This window comes from Salvelinus namaycush, chromosome 2, assembly GCF_016432855.1.
Source record: "Salvelinus namaycush isolate Seneca chromosome 2, SaNama_1.0, whole genome shotgun sequence".
Classification (NCBI taxonomy): Eukaryota; Metazoa; Chordata; class Actinopteri; order Salmoniformes; family Salmonidae; genus Salvelinus; species Salvelinus namaycush.
Window position 1 is genome coordinate 29494263 of NC_052308.1, and position 24118 is coordinate 29518380.

The following is a 24118-nucleotide window of genomic DNA, read 5'->3' on the forward strand; positions in this document are numbered from 1 at the left end:
AGAGTATGAAAGAGTCACAGGATTAAAATGAAAGCAATCAATCCAGCCAGATTTAAGTGACAAGTGGATTTTGCACCCCTCAAACACAGGAAATAGATGGCTGAAAAAGACAGATCCTCAGGTTCCTTTCTTCTCATAGGTGCGGGCGGGTCTAGGTGCAAGACTAAGGGTGTGTATGTATGTGTTTATGTGAGGTTGTGTGTGTTTATTTGGTTTGTTTACATTTTGCCCCCCTTGATTTCGCCTGTCTTCTTGATGATGTGCTCCATGGCAGCCGCCTCAGAGGTGTCTATTTCCACAGCTTCATACCTGGCCAGGATCTTCAGAATGGGCCTCAGCTTCAGCCACCACTCAGTCTTTGGGATACGGTGCCTGTGGAGGGAGGAGAGAAGGATGGAGTGGGAAAGGGTGGTAGAAGGGGGGAGTGTGAAGGAGGAGGAGCATAAGAGTGGGATCAGAGAAAGAAAACAGGAAACAGAGGAAGAATAATAAGATAAATGATAGAAGGAACCTGGGCTGGTTCAATGGTTCTGATTGGATTGACACATACAAACAACAGCACTTACCTACCACTGCTCATCATTAAAACACAGTTGAACTCAATGTGGAACATACGATGAAGAGTCACAAACAAGAGAGAAGGAGAGAAAGAGAGGAGGAGAGAAAGAGAAGGAGGTGTGGAAACAGAGGGAGGATTAGGACTTACTCAAAGTCAGTGTCTTCCTTGAGGGACTCCAGGGGTTGGAAGATCAGGGATCTCCTTTTCATGCCCAGCACACAGGCAGAATCTGATGTGTTAGCAAAGATACGACCTGGGGACACAAAGAGGGCTAGCATCAACATAGGAGGGCAGTAGCCTGGCTGGTCCTAGACCTGTCTGTATGGACTTTATCCAGCTCATCTCTTATAGCAGGACAACAATAGTCAGAGGAGTTAGATAAAACACCTATCAAGGACCAGGCCAAGGGTAGTGGGCACAGAAGGTCATGAATCCATGTAGATGCATTATAGAGAGCAAGTTATGAAGACATTGTGCTTGTTGATGAGAGCAAGGAAGAGTTATTCGCTTTTTGAAAAATGTATTTTTAGGGGTTAGATCAGCTTTAATATTGCAGATATATTGTGGCTTCCATCAATGTAATTGTCTACATCATCATCCCCCGGAGACAGTAATTTGCTCGAGGTGATTGAAGGAATTAAGTAATTTCCATCAGCTTAAAGACATTTGGTTCCAGACGGAGTGTGGAACCACTTCATGTTGAACAAGGGAGAGCTTGGTTTGTTGTTTTGAAAAGTTTGTTGGGACCTGAATATTCATTGGTTTTCATCAAGCTGTCCGCTCAAGAGGAAGCTTCTCACTGTAATCAGTGCCTGTAATCTGGTTCAGGTTAGTAATAAGCCTACCAGTGCGTTTTACAAACACTACAGGGACAAGATCATCCACATGTATCGATCACATTTTTACTAATACTGTAGAACTTTGTTCTAAAGCTGTACCCATTGGATACAGTGATCACAAAATTGTGGCTATATCCAGGAAAGCCAAAGTTCCAAAAGCTGGGCCTAGCAATGAAGTGCTTTGAAAGGTTGGTAATGGTTCACAACACCATTATCCTAGAAACCCTAGACCCAGTCCAATTTGCATACCGCCCAAACAGATCCACAGATGATGCAATCTCTGTTCCACTCCACACTGCCCTTTCCCACCTGGACAAAAGGAACACTTATGTGAGAATGCTATTCATTGGCTACAGCTCAGCGTTCAACACCATAGTACCCTCAAAGCTCATCACCAAGCTAAGGATCCTGGGACTAAACACCTCCCTCTGCAACTGGATCCTGGACTTCCTGACGGGCCGCCCCCAGGTGGTGAGAGTAGGTAGCAATACATCTGCCACGCTGATCCTCAACACTGGAGCTCCACAGGGGTGCGTGCTCAGTCCCCTCCTGTACTCCCTGTTCACCCACAACTGCATGGCCAGGCACGACTCCAACACCATCAATAAGTTTGCAGACGACACAACAGTGGTAGACCTGATCACCGACAACGACGAGACAGCCTATAAGGAGGAGGTCAGAGACCTGGCCGGGTGGTGCCAGAATAACAACCTATCCCTCAACGTAACCAAGACTAAGGAGATGATTATGGACGACAGGAAAAGGAAGACCGAGCACGCCCCCATTCTCATCGACGGGGCTGCAGTGGAGCAGGTTGAGAGCTTCAAGTTCCTTGGTGTCCACATCAACAACATGTGGTCCAAACACACCAACACGGTCGTGAAGAGGGCACGACAAAGCCTATTCCGCCTCGGGAAACTAAAAAGATTTGGCATGGGTCCTCAGATCCTCAAAAGGTTCTACAGCTGCAACATCGAGAGCATCCTGACTGGTTGCATCACTGCCTGGTACGGCAATTGCTTGGCCTCCGACCGCAAGGCACTACAGAGGGTAATGCGTACAGCCCAAGACATCACTGGGGCTAAGCTGCCTGCCATCCAGGACCTCTACACCAGGCGGTGTCAGAGGAAGGCCCTAAAAATTGTCAAAGACCCCAGCCACCCCAGTCATAGACTGTTCTCTCTACTACTGCATGGCAAGCCGTACCGGAGTGCCAAGTCTAGGACAAAAAGGATTCTCAACAGTTTTTACCCCCAAGCCATAAGACTCCTGAACAGGTAATCAAATGGCTACCCGGACTATTTGCATTGTGTGTCGCTCCCAACCCCTATTTTTACGCTGCTGCTACTCTCTGTTTATCATATATGCAGTCACTTTAACTATACATTCATGTACATACTACCTCAATTGGGCCGACCGACCAGTGCTCCCGCACATTGGCTAACCGGGCTATCTGCATTGTGTCCCGCTACCCACCAACCCCTCTTTTACGCTACTGCTACTCTCTGTTCATCATATATGCATAGTCACTTTAACCATATCTACATGTACATACTACCTCAATCAGCCTGACTAACCGGTGTCTGTATGTAGCCTCGCTACTTTTATTGCCTCGCTACTGTATATAGCCTGTCTTTTTACTGTTGTTTTATTTCTTTACTTACCTATTGTTCACCTAACTCCTTTTTTGCACTATTGGTTAGAGCCTGTAAGTAAGCATTTCACTGTAAGGTCTACACCTGTTGTATTCAGCGCACGTGACAAATAAACTTTGATTTGATTTGAAAATAGTGTACAAGAGATCATACAAAATATTTTACTGTGACTCTTATGTGGATGATGTTAAAAATATTTGTTTGTCTGATGTGATTAATAAGGAGCATCCAGACGCTGCACTTGATGCATTTATTAAATTACTTCTTCCAATTATTGATAAACATTAATTTTGTAAAGTTAGTGCGGGAGAGGTGGAAAATTATTGGAAACGATCAATAATGACAAACCTCCTGGCATTGACAACTTAGATGGATAGCTACTGAGGATGGTAGCTGACTCTATAGCCACTCCTATCTGTCATATCTTTAATCTGAGCCTAGAGGAAAGTATTTGTCCTCCAAATTAATTCCGCTACCCAAGAGTGGTAAAGTGGCCTTTACTGGTTCTAACAGCAGACCTATAAGCTTGCTGCCAGCTCTTAGCAAACTGTTGGAAAGAACTGTGTTTGACCAAATACAATGCTATCTGTAAACAAATTACCAACAGACTTTCAGCATGCTTATAAAAGAAGGCACTCAACATGTACTGCACTGACACAAATGACTGATGATTGAAAGAAATTGATAATGAGAAGATTGTGGGAGCTGGACTGTTAGATTTCAGTGGAGCCTTTGATATTATTGACCATAGCCTGTTGTTGAAAAAACGTATGTGTTATGGCTTTTCAACCTCTACCTTATCGTGGATTCAAAGCTATCTATATAATAGAACTCAAAGGGTTTTCTTTAATGGAAGCTTCTCTAATGTCAAACACGTAAACGGTGGTGTACCGCAGGGCAGCTCTCTCGGCCCGCTACTTTTTTCTATTTTTACCAATGACCTACCACTGGCATTAAACAAAGCATGTGTGTCCATGTATGATGCTGATTCAACCATATACGCATCAGCAACCATAGCTAATGAAGTCACTGAAAACCTTAACAAAGAGTTGCAGTCTGTTTTGAAATGGGTGGCCAGTCATAAACTGGTCCTGAACATCTCTAAAATTAAGAGCATTGTATTTTGTACAAAGCATTCCCTAAGTTCTAGACCTCAGCTGAATTTGGTTATGAATGGTGTGTCTGCTGAACAAGTTGAGAAGACTAAATTACTTGGCGTTACCTTAGATTGTAAACGGTCATGGTCAAAACATATAGATTCAATGGTTGTAAAGATGGGGAGATGCAGGCTCTAGTTTTGTCTTATCTTGATTATTGTCCAGTTGTGTGGTCGAGTGCTGCAAGGAAAGACCTAGTTAAGCTGCAGCTGGCCCAGAACAGAGTGGCACGTCTTGCTCTTCATTGTAATCAGAGGGCTGATATAAATACTATGCATGCCAGTCTCTCTTGGCTAAGAGTTGAGGAGAGACTGACTGCATCACTTCTTTTTATAAGAAACATGAATGTGTTGAAAATCCCAAATTGTTTGCATAGTCAACATACACACAGCTCTGACACACACACTCACCCCACCAGACATGCCACCAGGGGTCTTTTCACAGTCCCCCAAATCCAAAACAAATTCAAGAAAGCGTACAGTATTATATGTAGCCATTATTGCATGGAAATCCGTTTAATCTCATATTGCTCAATTGAACAGCAAACCTGGTTTCAAAAAACAGATAAAGCAACACCTCAGGGCACAACGCCTCTCCTCTATTAGACCTAAAGAGTTTGTGTGTATGTTTTGGTATTGATATGTAGGCTATATGTGCCTTTATTTTTTAATTGATGTAGTTATGTCCTTGAGCTGTTCTTGTCTATTAGTGTTCTGTATTATGTCATGTTTCATGTTTTGTGTGGACCCAAGGAAGAGTAGCTGCTGCTTTTGCAATGGGGATCCTAATAAAATACCAAATGATCCTCACCGTGTCTGTAGCACTCCTTCAGTTTGTCAGTCAGCCACAGGACAGACTTGGCTCCCATCTTGGTGCCAAAATTCCTGTCGAAGGGAGTGGGGGTTCCACCCTGGTGGTGAGCAAAGAGAAAGAGAGATAGTTAGAGAGATGTATTTCCATATGAATATATAGATGAATTGATTCCTCATATTACTACAGGTTTAGAGTTAAGCCCATTAAACAGTTAGAAGAAGTGTCCATCAGACCTGCTGCATGTGTCCCAGGATGTTCATCCTGCAGTCGAACGTGCCCTTGCCCTCCTCTGAGTACAGGTTGTAGAGGAACTGTGTGGTGTAGTTGTCGTTGGCATTAGAGTTCCTGTGGGCAGGAGGAGGATTTGCGGTAACAAGAGAAACAAGAGAACAATAATGTCTGAGGGATATCAGACAGGATGTGTTTTTGAGGAGAGCACATCTACCTGAGAATGAGACCTCTCTTCACTGAGGTCCTCATCTTTTCTATCAGATGCACCACGTTCAGCTGCAACAAAACAATACAACAAATGATTCAACATCCCAATGTCCATATTTATGGTGCTTGAAATATAACACAGAATCCATCCATCTTTGTTATTCTGTCAGTGTGCCCCCTGACCTCCAGGTCACGGATATGGAAAGGCTCTTCATAAATGTAGGCAGCGTCAGCCCCAGATGACAAGCCAGCCATGGTTGCCAGGTAGCCGCAGTATCCCCCCATGGTCTCAATGATGAACACTCTCCTCTTGGTGCCAGCAGCAGACTGCTTGATCCTGTCGCAAGTCTGACAGAAAGAAAGGCTAGTATGAGGAGGGATGTGTGTCTGGGTATTGTCATATGTTAGGCAGGTAGCCTAGCAGTTAGCATAGCAGTTAAGAGTGTTGGGCTAGTAACAAAAAGGTCACTGGTTCGAATCCCAGAGCGACTTGGTAAAAAATCTGTTAATGTGTCCTTGAGAAAGGCACTTAACCCTAATTGCTCTGGATAAGAGTGTCTACTAAAAGATAAAAGTGTGTGTATCCCACAAACTTTCTCCTTTCAGAGCGGTCTAGTTTGATAATGAGACGTTTTCTTGTATCCCAAATATGCCAGATATTGTTGTTGTGGGGAAGGCCGGAGGGAGGTGCATATTTTGGAAGTGGGTTGCTCTTTTGACTCCTACATGGAGCAGACCTTTTGTTGCTAAGTTGCTGAAATACCATCTCCATGTGTCACGCCTGAACAGCCTTAGTTATCAGTGCAAACTTGTGGTGCTGATATTTGGGAGTCTCGCCCATGTACATAGGCTGACTGGACGTGGCCTTCAGAATGCAGGCTTGCATAGGACAAAGGTAAAGTAGCTAAGGTAATGCTCTGTTTCAGCGGTCATGGCCAGCCTTGCTGTATGGAGAAGGTGCTTTTTATATCCACCCAGACATCTTTGTCCTTTGAAATGTTTGAATCCTTCTCGACTGTAATGTCATTTGTGGATTCAAATAAAGTATTTAAAATGTGTGTGTGTGTGTGTGTGGGGTACAGCATGTGTGTTTGTCTTACCGTGGTGATGGTGTTGAGGGCGGTGTCAGCGCCGATGCTGAAGTCTGATCCGGGAACATTGTTGGAGACGGTGGCGGGAATGACCACCATGGGGATACACAGCTCCTCGTACTTCTCCCTGGCTGTTACCAGCTCCAGACCACCCAGATACGCCTGACAAGGAGACACACAATACCATGTATATCTGGACTAGGCATCAACAGACAAGACAATATTCATGATACTTGTTTTTCAACTGTTGTGCTTATGTTCAATTAATATGTGGACCAGTGAACCATCCGAATACTCTCTGATCCAACCCCTCGATCCTCACCTCAAAGCCTCCGATGATGATCAGAGAATGGATGTTGAACTTGGCAATGTTCAGGCTGATTTGCTCAATGTTTTTACCTGGCAGGTGTCTACACACCAGAGAGGAGAAACATTGAGAGTTAAATGTCAATAGAGGTTTCTCTTGTTCTTAGTAGGACCCTGGGTTCCTCCTAAACACACGACTGTGAGCTTTCCCTGGCCCTAAGCATTGGTGCGTGTGCTCCGTGGAGATGTCTCACCTCTTGGTACCGAGATTGGACCCTCCCTTCCCAGTCCATCCACCCACTTGAGCCCAAGTGATAGGCTCAATCTGGGGAAGAGGAAAGAGAGATTAGTATGGTGTGTGTGTGTGTTATTTGTGTTGAGCTGTGCAGATGGAGCTCAACTTGGCAATGAACTGATGCTCCTGATGATGCCATTCATCTGATCAGATGTAAAATAACATACAAGTTGTCCACTACAAGAAATCCTCAGGGGCATCTTTCCTGGTGGAATGTCCCACCTGTCCGTTAGCCAGGCCATCAAAGCCATCGTATATAGCCAGCATCTGGTGTCCCTGGATGAGACCAGCCCTGACAGCTGAACGCACTGCTGCATTCATCCCAGCACAGGGGGCGCCCACATTTACAATGGCAATATTGATGTTGCTCTGAGAGGGGGAGAACAAGACAGAGAGAGGATGTATTTTGGGTGCAACCCTAGAACACCTTCAAATGTGCAACCAGGTTGCCCAAATATCAGACCAAGAAAAATAACCTGATGAAAATGATACAGTTACTCACCTTCACTTCTGGAGGGGTCACGTGAGCCAGCATTTTGTATGTGTTCCAGTTATTCTGAAAGCTCCTACAAACAAGAAAATGACCAATGGTTTTCATATCACTACTTAGTCCAAATGAAGAAGGAAAAAAAATAGGCAAAATAAAGGCTCACTTTCCCCTGAGATTCACAGCATCTTCAAATCTCCCCTCAGCCATGGCTAAGGTCACATCTTTAGTCTGAGAGAGTGAGTGAGAGAGGGGGGGAAAATAGAGAGAGGAAGACATTTTAAAAGACGATGTCGATAATATGCTTTCTCAGCAATAAGAGAGGAAATAATGCAGTTTGATGTGGCATAGGTGTATAGCTCACAACTTGGACACACTCCATGAGCGGCAGCCTGATGGCCATGTTCCCAGAAAGACTGACAACACAGGCTGGGGTTTCTGGGGTGGCCTCCAACAGAGCCATCACAGCCTCCACACCCATCCTGCTACCCTGGGGTATGGAGGGAGAGAATGAATGAATGAATGAATGAAGGATCGATTATCATAGCAGGAACATTATAGGCGTTATGTAAATGACCCTGAAGGTCAAGAAAGAGTAGACAACAGAGTAAAAACAATACCAGCCACAGACAGACGGATTGACAGACACAAAGTGGTGACAGACAGATGGATTACCAAGATCCTGTCGAAAGCAGAGGGGGTGCCACCTCTCTGTACGTGTCCCAGGATGGTGGAACGGGTGTCAAAGCCAAGTTTCTTGGATACCAGCTGTACAGAGTGACACAGAGAGATTACAGCATCAGTCCTCTGTCGGATCAGAGCTAGACGATTGATCAAATGTGATATTACCCTAGCCCCTTATAACCTTTAACATTAGGGGGATGAAACATATCGGACTCTGGCTGGGGGAATAGGGTGCCGTTTGGGACACTGCCTGTTTCAGTGGTTAGGGACAACTTCTATTGACTGTGTAATGCCATCGCTCACATTTTTGACTTGGTCACAGGTGATGGGTTTCTGCTTACGGTCCTGGGCTCCCTCTGCCATGATGATGACGTTCAGACGGGAACCACGCTCCCTTTGCTGAGAGAGAGACGGGGAGAGAACGTTGTTTCGTGTGTTATTATATGAGGAAGAGAGAGAGAAAACCAGGGAGAGGGACAAAGAGATAGAGAGGCTCAATCAGAAGAGGTGGAGAAGGGATAGAAGGATGGAGGGATAGAGGGAGCAGGAGAGGAGGTGTGGTACCGCAATCAGTCTTTTGCACAGATGTTCCTCCCAGTTGTCCTCTGGGGGCATCTCTGGGATGAACACCCAGTCAGCACCGCAGGCCAGAGCAGTCACCAGGGCCAGGTAGCTGTGAGGACAGACAGCAATGTTAATACATACACAAGCACGCACAGACACACGTGCGCACAGATGCATGCACACACACACAGTCAGGCACTCACCCGCAGTGTCTGCCCATCACCTCCAGGATAAAGGTCCTCTGGTGACTGTCAACAGAAATATGTGAAAAACTGAAGAAACCCCCCAAAAATCAGGATTTACTGATGCTTACAAATGACTTAATATTGGTGTGTGTATGTCTGTGTGTGTGTACCTCTGTGCAGTAGTCGTTATGGCGTCCACCACCTCTATGATGCGGTGCAGGGCGGAGTCAGTGCCAATGGTCATGTCAGTGCCACAGAAGTCGTTGTCTATAGAGCCCACCATGCCCACGATGTTGAGGTGAGAAGAACGCTTAGCCTCCTCCGCCGTGATCTTACCTGGTGGTGGACACACAAACTAGCAGTCAGCTCTCACATTTAATGCACTACTTGTAGTCCTATGTGACTCAGTTGATAGAGCATGGCCCTTGCAACGCTGGGGTTGTGGGTTCAATTCCTGCTGGGGCCAGACATATCAAACTGTATGCAAGCACTAAGTTGCTTTGGATAAATTACTTTGCCTATATGACTTGGGTCCACAAGGAGGCATTAAAGTACAGTGTAAGGAGTCACATATTTCAAAGACCATACAGATGCTTGGGCCTGTATTCACAAATTGTCTTGGAGTAGTAGTGCTGATCTAGGATCATTTTTGGCCTTAAGATCATAATGAATAATGACCTAATCCCCCCTCTTAGGATAATCTAAAAAGTGACTGGGAGGGTTACATAAGTGTAGTGGGTTACATTATGTTTTCTGGAAGTTGGGTGCTTTGGAGTGAAGGGTACTGGGTAATGTAGTCTTGTTGGTGGCCTAGGTATCTCACCCTGTTTGGTCAGGTCAGCCAGCAGCTCGCTCCACTCTGTACGGAACTGGTTAGCACCAGTCAAGCTACCGTCACCACCGATCACACACAGGTTGGTGATGCCCAGTTTGACCAAGTTGCAGGCGGCCTTCAGACGCCCCCACTTCTCTTTGAAGTCCATACAGCGGGCACTGCCAATCACAGTGCCACCCTGAGACGAGACAACATGCCAACAGAACACATTCAGTTGGGCTAAATAAGGGGGAGAGATGGAGGAGGAAGTAGAGAAGGACAGGATGTGGGTTATAGGCAGAGAGGGATGAGAGAGATTGTGGTTCAGGAATAGTGTGTGTGAGAGAGAGAGAGAGAGAGAGAGCGAGAAGGAGAGAGACCAAGGGGAAGGGAAGGAGGAAGGGAAGAGGAGGAAAGGAGGGAGGTGAAATCCCAGCCTATCATTCTGAAGCCCATTAAATCCAGTGAACCCTGGCATTTGACTAGCTCCTACTGACTAGAGGGTCACTGATCTAGGACCAGTTCATGTTACAGAGGATGGATCCCACCCTTTTCACTGAAAGGTTACATTTGGTCAGAAACTAAAGGAGAGTGAGGGGGGAGGTAATTGGATAAAGTGTGTGTGTGTGTGTGTGTGTGTGTGTGTGTGTGTGTGTGTGTGTGTGTGTGTGTGTGTGTGTGTGTGTGTGTGTGTGTGTGTGTGTGTGTGTGTGTGTGTGTGTGTGTGTGTGTGTGTGTGTGTGTACTGTATGTGTGCTCACCAGCTGCAGCATCATAGACACGCTCTCCCAGGTGGCAGGTTTGATATTGTCACCTCCATCCACCAAACCCTGGTAACCCTGGAGACGAACACACAAACCTGTCACTCACAATTACGGGAGGATCTAAGGTGAAACCCAAGGTAACTGAGGTGGCTTAGCTGACAGACCTTTACGGTAAGGTAACAGGCAAGGAAAAAGGAATATGAGGTTGTAAGAGGCTCATTCCAGATCACCTTTCTCAAATCCAGGCCTTGCTGTCCGTAGCTCTGTTGGTTTACATCCTCTCCCCTCTAATCATGGATTTTGTATTATTCTATATGTAAATCCAAGACACTCCATTTAGTAAGATATGTTACATTTCGTATGGTGTGTATTAATTTGTCCATCACCTATTTCGTATGATATGTTATGAATTACAATTCATATATTACGAATTTACACATCATACAATATGTTACAAATTTGAAAATCGTACTATATGTTACACATTTGCAAAACGTATGATATGTTACAAATTCTAGCTAGGTGGCTAATGTTAGCTAGCTAGCTAACGTTAGCTAGGCTAGGGTTAGGGTTAAGGTTAGGGTTAAGTTTAGGAGTTAGCTTAAAGGGTTAAGGATGTGGATGAGTGAAGGGTTAGCTAAAAGGGTTAAGGTTAGGGGAAGGCTTAGCTAAGTAATTACAAAGTAGCTAAAAAGTAGTAAGTAGTTGAAAAGTTGCTAATTAGCTAAAATGCTAAAATTACCGTGATGAGATTCAAACTCACAACCTTCGGGTTGCTAAATGTTCGCATTATACACCTATCCAGCCACCCTACTTTCACTTTTGACTTGAGTAACCATCTGTCTAATGTAACCATACCAAACATAACATATCATACTGATTTGAGTATCCCGGAAGTCGAGACAGTTTTCCACAAATTTTACGTTTTGTAATAGTGTTGAATAAAAACAGTATTGACAGTGCTGAATAAAAACATTGACATGAATTCACTCATAAAAACAGCAGCTCTTAGCTGTAGTCTTTAACAGTTTCTCTCTGGTCATGGTTTTAAAAGTTAAGAAAATTTCATGTAGGCTAGTATCAAACTTTGCTATGGACTGGGTCAAGCTGTAGGCACTGTAATTTGAGCTGTAAGACTGGCCAGCACAGTAGCCACACTGATTAAGCCACAGATCTCTGTCTGCCGGGTAAGCTGAGTTTGAATGAAATGGTTCAAAATGGGAACACTTTGCCTACCCGGTGCGCAGGGCTTCTGAATCAAGTGCACCTACCGCCAAGAGCACAAAAAAATAAATACAAAAAAATTCCCTTTATAATGTTGGCTTTTCTGCAGAAATGATTGGTGATCGACTAGAAATGCCTTGATTGCTGTAGACTATAATAATCAGAAAAAAGGAATAGTAACAGTTGTAGACTAATGGGTAACATAAAATGGTTGATGAGATTGGGGAGCTACAAGTCAGGTACTAACCTCATGAACGAAGTAGACTTTGGCCCCAGTGTAGATGCCCACTCTGACTGTGGCCCTCACAGCAGCATTCATACCTGCAGCACAGAGTGGCTGTTAGAACATCACTGACACAGTCCCACCTGCACAGGTGGTTTTGAACTATGACACACAACACAGTGTAGCTGCTATGATTAAGTTGGCATGCTGTGTGCTACAAACTTAACATATGAATGATTATATAGGGGATGCAGCCAACTTGACTGGCTGAATCACCGCTTGGTACCACAACTGCAGGGCATTCGACTGCAAGCCGCTACAGAGGGTGGGGCTGAGCTCCCTGCCATCCAGGACCTCTATACCAAGCGGTGTCAGAGGAAGACCCTAGACTCTTTCTGCTACTGCATGACAAGTGGTACCAGTGTCCCAAGTCTGGAACCAACAGGACTCTGAACAGCTTCTTCCTCCAAGCTATAAGACTGCTAAACAAGACTGCTAAATAATTAATCAAATGACTACCTGGACTACCTGCATTGACCCTTTTTTTAACTAACTGTCTTGCACTGACTCTATGCACACACACTGGACTCTACCCACACATACTTACAAACAGACTGCCCAACAGACACACACTAATAACATGCACACACATGCATAGAGACGCCACACGATCACACACACTTTCACACACGCTGCTGCTACAGCTCAGTTACCTCGTACCCCTGCACATCGACTCTGTACTGGTACTCCCTGTATATAGCACCAGGGGCCAGCCACGTTAGTCCCTCCCTGAGTGACTGGTTTAGATGGAAGCTAAACAGGCTACTTACAACAATTTCAAGATTGATTTCACATGACTGGGAACACAGATATGCATCTGTTGGTCACAGATACCTTAAAAAAAGGTAGGGGTGTGGATCAGAAAACCAGTCAGTATCTCTTATGACCACAATTTGCCTCCTGCAGCGTGAAACATCTCCTTCGCATGGCGTTGATCATGCTGTTGATTGTGACCTGTGGAATGTTGTCACGCTCATCTTCAATGGCTGTGTGAAGTTGCTGGATATTGGCGGGAACTGGAACACGCTGTCATACACATCAATCCAGAGCATCCCAAACACGCTCAATGAGTGATATGTCTGGTGAGTATGCAGGCCATGGAAGAACTGGGACATTTTCAGCTTAAAATAATTGTGTACAGATCCTTGTGACATGGCCATGCATTATCATGCTGAAACATGAGGTGATAGCAGCAGCTGAATAGCATGACAATGGGCCTCAGGATCTCATCACGTTATCTCTCTGCATTCAAATTGTCTTCGTTAAAATGCAATTGTGTTCATTGTCCGTAGCTTATGCCTGCCCATATCATAACCCCATCGCCACCATGGGGCACTCTGTTCACAATGTTGACATCAGCAAACCGCTCACCTTCAGGTCAAGACCCTGGTGAGGACGACGAGCACGCAGATGAGCTTCCCTCATATGTACTAGGGTCCAGAGTTTTTTCTTGTGAGTTCACATGGTCAGGATGTATGGCTGATGGGGAACCATAGCATAGCATAGCATAGTGGAATAATGAAGAACACTCCTGTCACATCCACACAGTTGGGATGACAATGCAACACTTTCAAGCTCTCCTGGGCATGTAGTTGCAACTGCCTGTGTGTCTGTGTCAGTGAACTAGCAGGGATCTGAAAGGGCAGACAGGGAAAGTAGGTATGGTAGGGCAGACAGGGTGGGTGGGTAGGGCAGACAGGGTGGGTGGGTAGGGCAGACAGTGAGCTAGTTACATTTCCTGTCTTTCCTGTCTCAACACACCAGCTCCACTCTAAAGGGCAACACATGTGGATAGTATTGAGGTGCCAAGAGTCTCCCCTTTCAACATGATGGAGGGAGAAAAAGGTTTAGGTGGAAGAGGAGGAAGAGGATTGAGAAGGGATATGAGGGAGGGATAGGGCGGCCCACTTATCTCCTCCTCCTCCTCCTCCTCCTCTCCATGTCATATGACAAAGGTCACACCTCTAAAATTAGCACCACTTCAAAAAATACAGAGAGACGAGAAGGAACGAGAGGGAAAGAGAGACAGCGGGAGGGAAAGAGAGGTAAATAGAGGGAAAGATAAAGATATGGGCGAATATTTAAAGGACAGAGTAGCCAGGGTGTATGTACAAAATATGGGAAGAAGACAAGAAAAAACATGAAATAAAAGAGAGCAGAGAGAGAACCCTGAAAAGCAGCTAGCCAACTAGAGCTACTTAGTTGTTGGCAGATAGCTCCATAATAATGTAAAGTTCAGGCAGACAGCTCCCTGACACAGGCTCCAATCAGAAGGTCATGTGGGGTCAGTGGCAGACATCCCAAAAGGTCAAAGGGGAGGTATTCATCATCCAGTTAAAGGTCAGGGGGAAGACTGTTGGGTGCATCCCAATAACCTTTCCTTTCTCCAAAAGTGTGCGCATGTTCACTTCCCTTCTTCGATTTGAAACGAAATGATTGGCATACAGAAACTCCCTCTACCCATGCCTACACCAATCCAATGATTTTACATTTGGGGGGAGTAGTGAAAGAGTGCACATTTCAAAAGGAAGGAGAGATTATTGGGACACACCCACTGCAAATGCTCTGGTGACCCTGGCAACCTCCTCGGATGGAAGACTTCACGATGCCCTTTTTTGAACGTGATAAGATATCTCAGTGACAACCGAGAGAAGGGGTCTCTATGTGAAGCTAACGTGCCATATAAGACGTCTCATATGTTCAATAATGTGATATCACAGCCACCAACACGATATGAACTTTTAATGTCAGAACTCCACAATCATTACAGTTTATTCGGCCGTGGTGGTGGCTGTGGCAAGCTGTGTGACTGGAACTGTGACTGAAAACAAAACGTCAACACAGTTGAATTTCAAACCACACAAACCACCAAATAAGAGGCATGTTTTCTATTAGTTGAGCTACGGTACGGTATATGTGCTGTGACTCATCTGACTTTCAACAAAAATGTATGCATTTCTGTAGTCCAGTCAGTCTATGCATCACCCTTGAAGTCCAGCCATAACTTCAGACAACACAAATTATGTTTATAAATCACTTCTTACTTTACCTCACTACACTCCACTGTTTCCCTACTCCAAATTCATTGACAAGCTCTGAACATGAATGGGAATTATGGGAATTGTTGACTTAATATATAACAATAATATCTCATTGTTTGTTGCCCCCACATGGGAACTGTTCCCACAGACCTATATAACTCTGGCCCGGCTCAGCCACCTGCTGCTTACCAACAAGCCTCTGGGCTGTCTGCCCTCCCTTGGACTGTCTGCCCCTGAAACTGGTGCTTCCCCCGAACAGTCCCATGGCACCCACCTGCCCTGTTCCGCCCAGCCCCACTCACCCTGGGCATCGCCTCCAGAGGTCAGCACGGCGATGGAGCGGCCAATGCCCATCTTGTTGTGGTCTTTAGGGTGTGCCATGGTCCTGGAACTGCCTGTGACCAGAAAATGGAAGGAAGGAAAAGACAGCAGAGAAGAATTAGCCTTGATCCTGGTAGCCCTGCTGTTATAGTGTATGGTATAGTGCAGTAGAATATCTCTCTCTCTCCTCTCCCCTCACTCTCCCTGCTTGCCTGACTGGGAAAGTGACTGGATGGGACAGTGGGAGACAGTTTATCCACCACCCTGCTTGGCAGGAATCTGATGCATGCGCGTGATGAGAACACACACACCGTATCACTCGCACATACACTTGTGTGCAAACACGCACACACACCTCTCTTCGCTCGAAACTAATTATAAAACTAACCACCGTCACAGCCTATGCCTTCATACAAATAAATAAGCTTGGTCGGCAGCAATCACAGAATAGGCTGTACAAGGCTACACCGAGCCCATCAATACATAGCATGGATGAGAGTTTGTTAGAATAGAGATATTCGTTGAGAATTAACTTGAGAGGTTACTGTAATGAGAGTGTATGAGAGAATGCATGGGTACCCTCAAATCAAACTCCTATCAATTGAAGCATAAATGTACTGTTTGTCTTTTGATAACTTTTCGTAAAAACATTACAGCAGCTAGAAATAAAACATTTAATTTATTCTAAATGCTCCCACAATAGACATAATTTAGTCTTCTACTTTTCCTAATTGCTAACTAACTAGATAGCTAATGCAATGACTAATGCATTACATCAGATGTTGCTATGCACTGGAAGAATCAACTAAGTATCTCACCCTGTCACACCCTGATCTGTCTCACCTGTCTTGTGGTTGTCTTCACCACCCACCAGGTGTTTCCCATTTTTCCTGATTATCCCCTGTGAATTTATACCTGCGTTTTCTGTTTCTCAAGTTTTTGTTTTTAGTCTTCCTGTTCTGAGCCTGCCTGTCATCCTGTACCTGCCTGACTCTCCTGGATTGCAAACCTCTGCCTGCCCTCTGCCTGCCTTTTGCCTGCAATTCGAACTATCTGCCTCCAATGTCTGCATCTGGGTCTTTTCCTGAGTCACGATACACCCGATAGGCCTTCTCTACCACCAACAAATCTATCTAGCATTTCTTTTGACTGTTCCCACTTCCAAACTAGTTTTCTAAAACCCATGCTTTGTTTTTGAAGATGGTGTATGTGTTTAATGTCGTCACACACCCTATCTGTGAGTGTCAAGCCAGTCATTATCATGTCTGTCTGTCTCAGTGGTTCACACCCTCCACCTCATTAGTTACCATAGAAAGCCACCATAGAAAGTAGACACATTACCCCACTGTGTATGTGTATGTATGTTTGTGTGTATGTATTTGTGAGTCTGTGTGCACGCTTGAGAATGGTTCATAACTGTTTTATTATTCATGTGCTGTTAGGGTCTCAGTGGGTCAGTCAGTGGGAAACAGATCTGATCTGAGATGTGTGTCTATTGTGTTTACTAGCAATGAGGGAGGAGTAACTCAGGAGGACCACCCCTGTCTGTGAACTGCAGTGTGTGCAGGAGTCCATAAACTGGACTTACTCATGTACTACAAGACAGTCTTTGTTTTCAGCTAAGAATTAAATAGCAATAGAAGTCCAAACAGAGACATGTAACAAAATACAACAAAAAAGGTACTAATTTGAGAAAATTGCAAGTACTTGTAGATTGTTTACTTCAATATATTTTATTATGCTGATACAAACATATTGTATAATATACTTGAATGTGCAATCAGCATGTCCATATCACAAATCTGTCCTAGACTATTTAATAGTCATCTTTAAATAGACACAGGATGTCTGAGCTTGACTTGGATACAAGCCTGCTATCTATGAAGTGCAGTTCCCCTACCCTTACCCCCTCACCGCTTGCTGTCATTACTGTAAAACTGCTTAGTCATCCCAAGGCCTGCCAACAGGAGAACACAGATACCCAACACAAATGGTATAGTACAGAGATACGTACTGTACATATACTGTACAAGCACCACACGTACACACCACAGGAGGTTGGTGGCACCTTAATTGGGGAGAACGGGCTTGTGGTAATGGCTGGAGTGGAATAGGTGGAACGATATCAAATACATGCCATTCAGTTTGCGCCATTCCAGCCATTATTATGAGCCGTTCTCCCCTCAGCAGCCTCCTGTTGTACACACTAACCACACACATGCACAGACATACATAGCCATAGACCTACCAATTCAAAAATACACATACTTTACATTCTAGTACACAAATAGACATTGTTCATAAACCCGGCTGACAGACAGACAGATTCTAACCTTGACCACCACATACTAACATCATGATACATACCTTTAACTGAGGTGGCCTTTGGACGTAGATGGACCGCCTTCAGAACCCAGAGCCCCACAAAGGCCACCAGTCCAAAGGAGAGAACCCAGAGGCCCACGAAGGCCACCAGTCCAAAGGAGAGAATACAGCGGACCACGAAGGCCACCAGTCCAAAGGAGAGAACCCAGCGGACCACGAAGGCCACCAGTCCAAACGAGAGAACCCAGCGGACCACGAAGGCCACCAGTCCAAACGAGAGAACCCAGCGGACCACGAAGGCCACCAGTCCAAACGAGAGAACCCAGCGGACCACGAAGGCCACCAGTCCAAAAGAGAGAACCCAGAGCACCACGAAGGCCACCAGTCCAAAGGAGAGAACCCAGAGGACCACGAAGGCCACCAGTCCAAAGGAGAGAATACAGCGGACCACGAAGGCCACCAGTCCAAAGGAGAGAACCCAGCGGACCACGAAGGCCACCAGTCCAAACGAGAGAACCCAGCGGACCACGAAGGCCACCAGTCCAAATGAGAGAACCCAGCGGACCACGAAGGCCACCAGTCCAAACGAGAGAACCCAGCGGACCACGAAGGCCACCAGTCCAAATGAGAGAACCCAGAGCCCCACGAAGGCCACCAGTCCAAAGGAGAGAACCCAGCGGACCACGAAGGCCACCAGTCCAAAGGAGAGAACCCAGCGGACCACGAAGGCCACCAGTCCAAAGGAGAGAACCCAGCGGACCACGAAGGCCACCAGTCCAAAGGAGAGAACCCAGCGAACCACAAAGGCCACCAGTCCAAAGGAGAGAACCCAGCGGACCACCAGTGCACATAAGTCCAACATCCTCCTGCCACAGCCTCTTTACACCTCCGGACATGACAATCTGTATTAACAGTCTTGATGTCACTGACTGGGCACTGGGAGGATAAGAAAACCTGATAGGAGTCAGTTGACTTCATCACAGAGTCATTATCCTGGGGATTTCAGATGCTTCAGGTGATGACTGGCCTGCCAAAGGGGTTTGCTTGAACTGGGGATGGGCTGACCACGATGACAGCAGTTGCACCATGATACAGCAGTGTTTAAGTGTCAATTTGGGTTGTTGTTTATCTGTGGAATAGACTGAGACAGTATTGACATTGTTGATTCCACTCACCCCAGCAGAGGGCAAACTGGCTCTGACAGTGGATTGCTTGAGCAGCCTGACATAGCAGAGGCCTGGAGTCCAGTGAGGTATGGGGATGACTGCAGTATAACAGTCAGCCAGCCAGCCAGGCTGTCAGTCTGCCAGGGTTTCCACCCTCCACACATGACCCTAGAGGAACGTGGTTGTATTCATCAGGGCACACAATGGAAAATGTTTTTAAAACATGTGCAATGGAAAATGAATACGAGTGCTTTCTTTTGGACAAGTCCAAGTAATGTTTCAGTCCATTTGATTGATTATGACCCTGGTGTCTACCATGTGTTGCTCCTGGCACCGTCCTCCTCCCACTTCTCACTGACTCGCTACAAGTTCCACACCAAGCTAACATGTGGAATTGTTTTACGATGCTCATACCATGGACCATTTAGTTATTTGATTTACAATCTTAGGACCCTTGTAAGTGTAAAAAAAATATATTAAAAAAGGATTTGATGAAACATTGAATTTGGCCTTACTGCTATTAGCACATATAAACACATTGAATAACACATTCATGCATGGAAAAACAGATAGTCAAAAAATATATCAAAAGGATGTATGTTTTGAATTATGTTTCTTATATCTGAGAGATGGCGAAGGAATTGTTTTATTACATTTTATGTAGTGGAATGACCCCTCCACCTATGATGTCATTTTTACTGCACATTCACCAGATGACCTTTGGACCAGTACTGTGAAGCTGGTGGGCGTCATAGAGCAAAACGGATGACACGTTCGTGTTCATAAGTGTCTCAGCTGTTCAGAAGTGTCGTTTTTAGCTCAAACCGCCTTTACAGACGTTTCTGTTAGAAGACCTGTTTCCGTGATGTCTCCTGGTCTCACAAACACCTTGGTAAGCCTGCCGTTTTCCACCACAGAGCCGAATGGCCGACACCGGCGGATGCAGTGGCATGAGATGCAGCCCATGCAAAAACCCAGAAGTCTCTTGATTTGAAGTCACGTACTTTGATGAATAAATGGTGATTAAATGATTATACTAATTTGATTCCAGGGGGTTCCATACTATTTAAATTCTAGGTGCAGCCTGGTCTGTATATTTACACTGCAGAATTTGCAGCAGTTGGACAATGTACAGAATACATTTTGCGAGATCAAGTTTCACACGTGACGTTCTGTCTTGATGTGTTATACGGCACGCTCTTTTGTTCCAGTTGTTTTGGACGCTGTCAAGCATTACTTCACCATGTGCAATATAAAGGCACTAACTTACAAAATGAATGACAATATGTTAAGACAGGCCATGATGAAACAGGCAATTTCATTTGACTTACGGTAAATTGCACCGAGGCACTTGTTATGACAACTAATAAGCCAATAGGTCACATCATGGTGTCTGGACAGTGAATAGGTCAACGATGTAGACATGACACATGAGGCTGCATCCCTAATGGCACCCCATTCCCTATGGACCCTGATCAACAGTAGTACACTATTTAGGGAATAGGGTACCATATGGGACGCTAGCTGAGACACCACAAAACTCTTCCCCCCAAAAAACCCACATAACATAGACTAAATACTAGATGTCTCTTCGGACCCCAAAAACCCAACACATGCCAGATGTGTCGTGTGTCCCCTGTGCAGCGCTGTTCTCTGTTGGTAGATCTTCCCGATCCTACATATCCCTGGAGGATGTTCCGTCATAGAAGCCTTTCCCGTGGCAGCGAGCCGGGATCGATAGCACCATTTCCAGGTGATCCTCCCCTCCCATCTTCCTGGACAGTGTTAACACTCCCAGTGTAGGGTAATAAAGCATGTGGATCAATAGACCCCCAGCTCTGTACACAACACTTCCACTCCTAACAACAGAGAACTAATGCTGGGAAATATGGAATTATACGGTTTTCATCAGACCTTCCTGAAAAATGTACAGTAATTAAAATAACTTATTACGTAACAACTCACTTGGTTGCATTTTAAAATGATTGTGTGCTAAAACTTTCGCAACATTTCACTTTTCTGTTTCCCTACCCTCTCTCTCTGTATCTCTCTCTCTCTCTCTCTCTGTCCTATTAGCTATGGGGTCAATTCAGGTCCTCTCCACAGAACATCATTTGACCTGGTTGCACACCCACTTGCGCACGCACGCACGCACACACGCACGCACGCACACAAACACACACACACACACACACACACACACACACACACACACACACACACACACACACACACACACACACACACACACACACACACACACACACACACACACACAAACACACACACACACACACACACACACACACACACACACACACACACACACACACACACACACACACACACACAGAGAGAGAGAGAGAGATACCATTATTGTTTGAGGCCAAATACTATGACATACAGTTGAAGTCGGAAGTTTACATACACCTTAGCCAAATACATTTAAACTCAGTTTTTCACAATTCCTGACATTTAATCCGAGTAAAAATTCCCTGTCTTAGGTCAGTTTGGATCACCACTATATTTTAAGAATGTGAAATGTCAGAATAATAGTAGAGAGAATGATTTATTTCAGTATTATTTCTTTCATCACATTCCCAGTGGGTCAGAAGTTTACATACACTTAATTAATATTTGGTAGCATTGCCTTTAAATATTTTAACTTGGGTCAAACGTTTCTTGTAGCCTTTCACAAGCTTCCCACAATAAGTTGGGTGAATTCTGGCCCATTCCTCCTGACAGAGCTGGTGTAACTGAGTCAGGTTTGGTGGGCTCTTTGCTCTTACACGCTTTTTCAGTTCTGCCCACACATTTTCTATAGGATTGAGGTCAGGGCTTTGTGATGGCCACTCCAATACCTTGACTTTGTTGTCCTTAAGCCACTTTGCCACAACTCTGTACACAACACTTCCACTCCTAACAACAGAGAACTAATGCTGGGAAATATGGAATTATACGGTTTTCATCAGACCTTCCTGAAAAATGTACAGTAATTAAAATAACTTATTACGTAACAACTCACTTGGTTGCATTTTAAAATGATTGTGTGCTAAAACTTTCGCAACATTTCACTTTTCTGTTTCCCTACCCTCTCTCTCTGTATCTCTCTCTCTCTCTCTCTCTGTCCTATTAGCTATTCCCAGTGGGTCAGAAGTTTACATACACTTAATTAATATTTGGTAGCATTGCCTTTAAATATTTTAACTTGGGTCAAACGTTTCTTGTAGCCTTTCACAAGCTTCCCACAATAAGTTGGGTGAATTCTGGCCCATTCCTCCTGACAGAGCTGGTGTAACTGAGTCAGGTTTGGTGGGCTCTTTGCTCTTACACGCTTTTTCAGTTCTGCCCACACATTTTCTATAGGATTGAAGTCAGGGCTTTGTGATGGCCACTCCAATACCTTGACTTTGTTGTCCTTAAGCCACTTTGCCACAACTTTGGAAGTATGCTTGGGCTCATTGTCCATTTGGAAGACCCATTTGCGACCAAGCTTTAACTTCCTGACTGATGTCTTGAGATGTTGATTCAATGTATCCACATAATTTTACCTCCTCTTGATGCCATCTATTTTGTGAAGTGCACCAGTCCCTCCTGCAGCAAAGCACCCCCACAACATGATGCTGCCACCCCCGTGCTTCACGGTTGGGATGGTGTTCTTGGGCTTGCAAGCCTCCCCCTTTTTCCTCCAAACATAACGATGGTCGTTATGGCCAAACAGTTCTATGTTTGTTTCATCAGACCAGAGGACATTTCTCCAAAAAGTACGATCTTTATCCCCATGTGCAGTTGCAAACAGTAGTCTGGCTTTTTTATGGCGGTTTTGGAGCAGTAGCTTCTTCCTTGCTGAGCGGCCTTTCAGGTTATGTCGATATAGGATTTGTTTTACTGTGGATATAGATATTTTTGTACCTGTTTCCTCCAGGATCTTCACAAGGTCCTTTGCTGTTGTTCTGGGATTGATTTGCACTTTTCGCACCAAAGCACGTTCATCTCTAAGAGACAGAACGCGTCTCCTTCCTGAGCGGTATGACGGCTGCATGGTCCCATGGTGTTCATACTTCCGTACTATCGCTTGTACAGATGAACGTGCTACCTTCAGGCATTTGGAAATTGCTCCCAAGGATGAACCAGACTTGTGGAGGTCTACAAATTTGTTTCTGAGGTCTTGGCTGATTTCTTTTGATATTCCCTTGATGTCAAGCAAAGAGGCACTGAGTTTGAAGGTAGGCCTTGAAATACATCCACAGGTACACCTCCAATCGAATCAAATTATGTCAATTAGCCTATCAGAAGCTTCTAAAGCCATGACATAATTTTCTGGAATTTTCCAAGCTGTTTAAAGGCGCAGTCAACTTTGCGTATGTAAACTTCTGACCCACTGGAATTGTGATACAGTGAATTATAAGTGAAATAATCTGTCTGTAAACAATTGTTGGAAAAATTACTTGTGTCATGCACAAAGTAGATGTCCTAACCGACTTGCCAAAACTATAGTTTGTTAACAAGAAATTTGTGGAGTGGTTGAAAAACCTAAGTGTATGTAAACTTCCGACTTCAACTGTATACACCACCTAACAATTTAACCTGCTTCCTTCAATAATATGTTAATGAATACATATCTGAATACATACAGTGCATTCGGAAAGTATTCAGAACTCTTGACTTTTCCACATTTTGTGATGTCACAGCCTTATTCTAAAAGGGATTAAATACTTTCCCCCCTCATCAATTTACACACAATGCCCCATAATCACAAAGCAAAAACAGGTTTTTAAATATTTTTGCACATGTATTAAAAATAAAAAACAGAGATACCTTATTTACATAAGGTCTTAGGTACTGCATCGCAGTGCTAGAGCGTCCCTACAGACCCGGGTTCGATCCCAGGCTGTGTCGCAGCCGGCCGCGACCAGGAGACCCATGAGGCGGTGCACAATTTGCCCAGAGTCGTCCGGGTTATGGGAAGGGTTGGCCGGCCGGGGAAGTCACTTGTCCCATTGCACTCTAGTGGCGCGCCGGGCGCATGCAGGCTGACTTCGGTTGCCATCTGTAGGATAAACGGAGCAGAAAGATACATGATGAAAAGCTGCTCCAGAGCGTTCAG

General features: G+C 44.9%; 1 protein-coding gene across 1 annotated transcript; it reads right to left on the bottom strand.

The window, feature by feature from the left end:
* Positions 1–218: 218 nt before the first annotated feature.
* On the bottom strand, positions 219–15553 carry pfkmb (phosphofructokinase, muscle b). The gene is made up of 22 exons (XM_038964744.1): positions 15502–15553; positions 12123–12196; positions 10649–10726; positions 9897–10086; positions 9244–9409; positions 9092–9136; positions 8889–8997; positions 8628–8723; positions 8316–8408; positions 8005–8130; positions 7807–7871; positions 7656–7719; positions 7376–7522; positions 7113–7183; positions 6875–6962; positions 6562–6714; positions 5645–5809; positions 5469–5530; positions 5257–5368; positions 5021–5120; positions 707–812; positions 219–372 (listed from the first exon to the last, which is right to left on the bottom strand). The coding sequence occupies exons 1-22, from the start codon at positions 15551–15553 to the stop codon at positions 219–221; spliced, it is 2316 nt and encodes a 771-aa protein (XP_038820672.1).
* Positions 15554–24118: the final 8565 nt, after the last annotated feature.

Bases quoted from the DNA above. Each gene is read 5' to 3' on its own strand.
- pfkmb (XM_038964744.1), bottom strand. From the start codon at position 15,553: ATGGGCATTGGCCGCTCCATCGCCGTGCTGACCTCTGGAGGCGATGCC. The intron at 7,523-7,655 runs GTGAGTAACTGT...TCCCCCTCTCAG, and splicing joins TGACCCCTCCAGAAGTGAAG to AGCAACATCAATATTGCCAT. The intron at 813-5,020 runs GTGAGGATCATT...TTGTGTCCCCAG, and splicing joins GAAGGAGTGCTACAGACACG to GTCGTATCTTTGCTAACACA.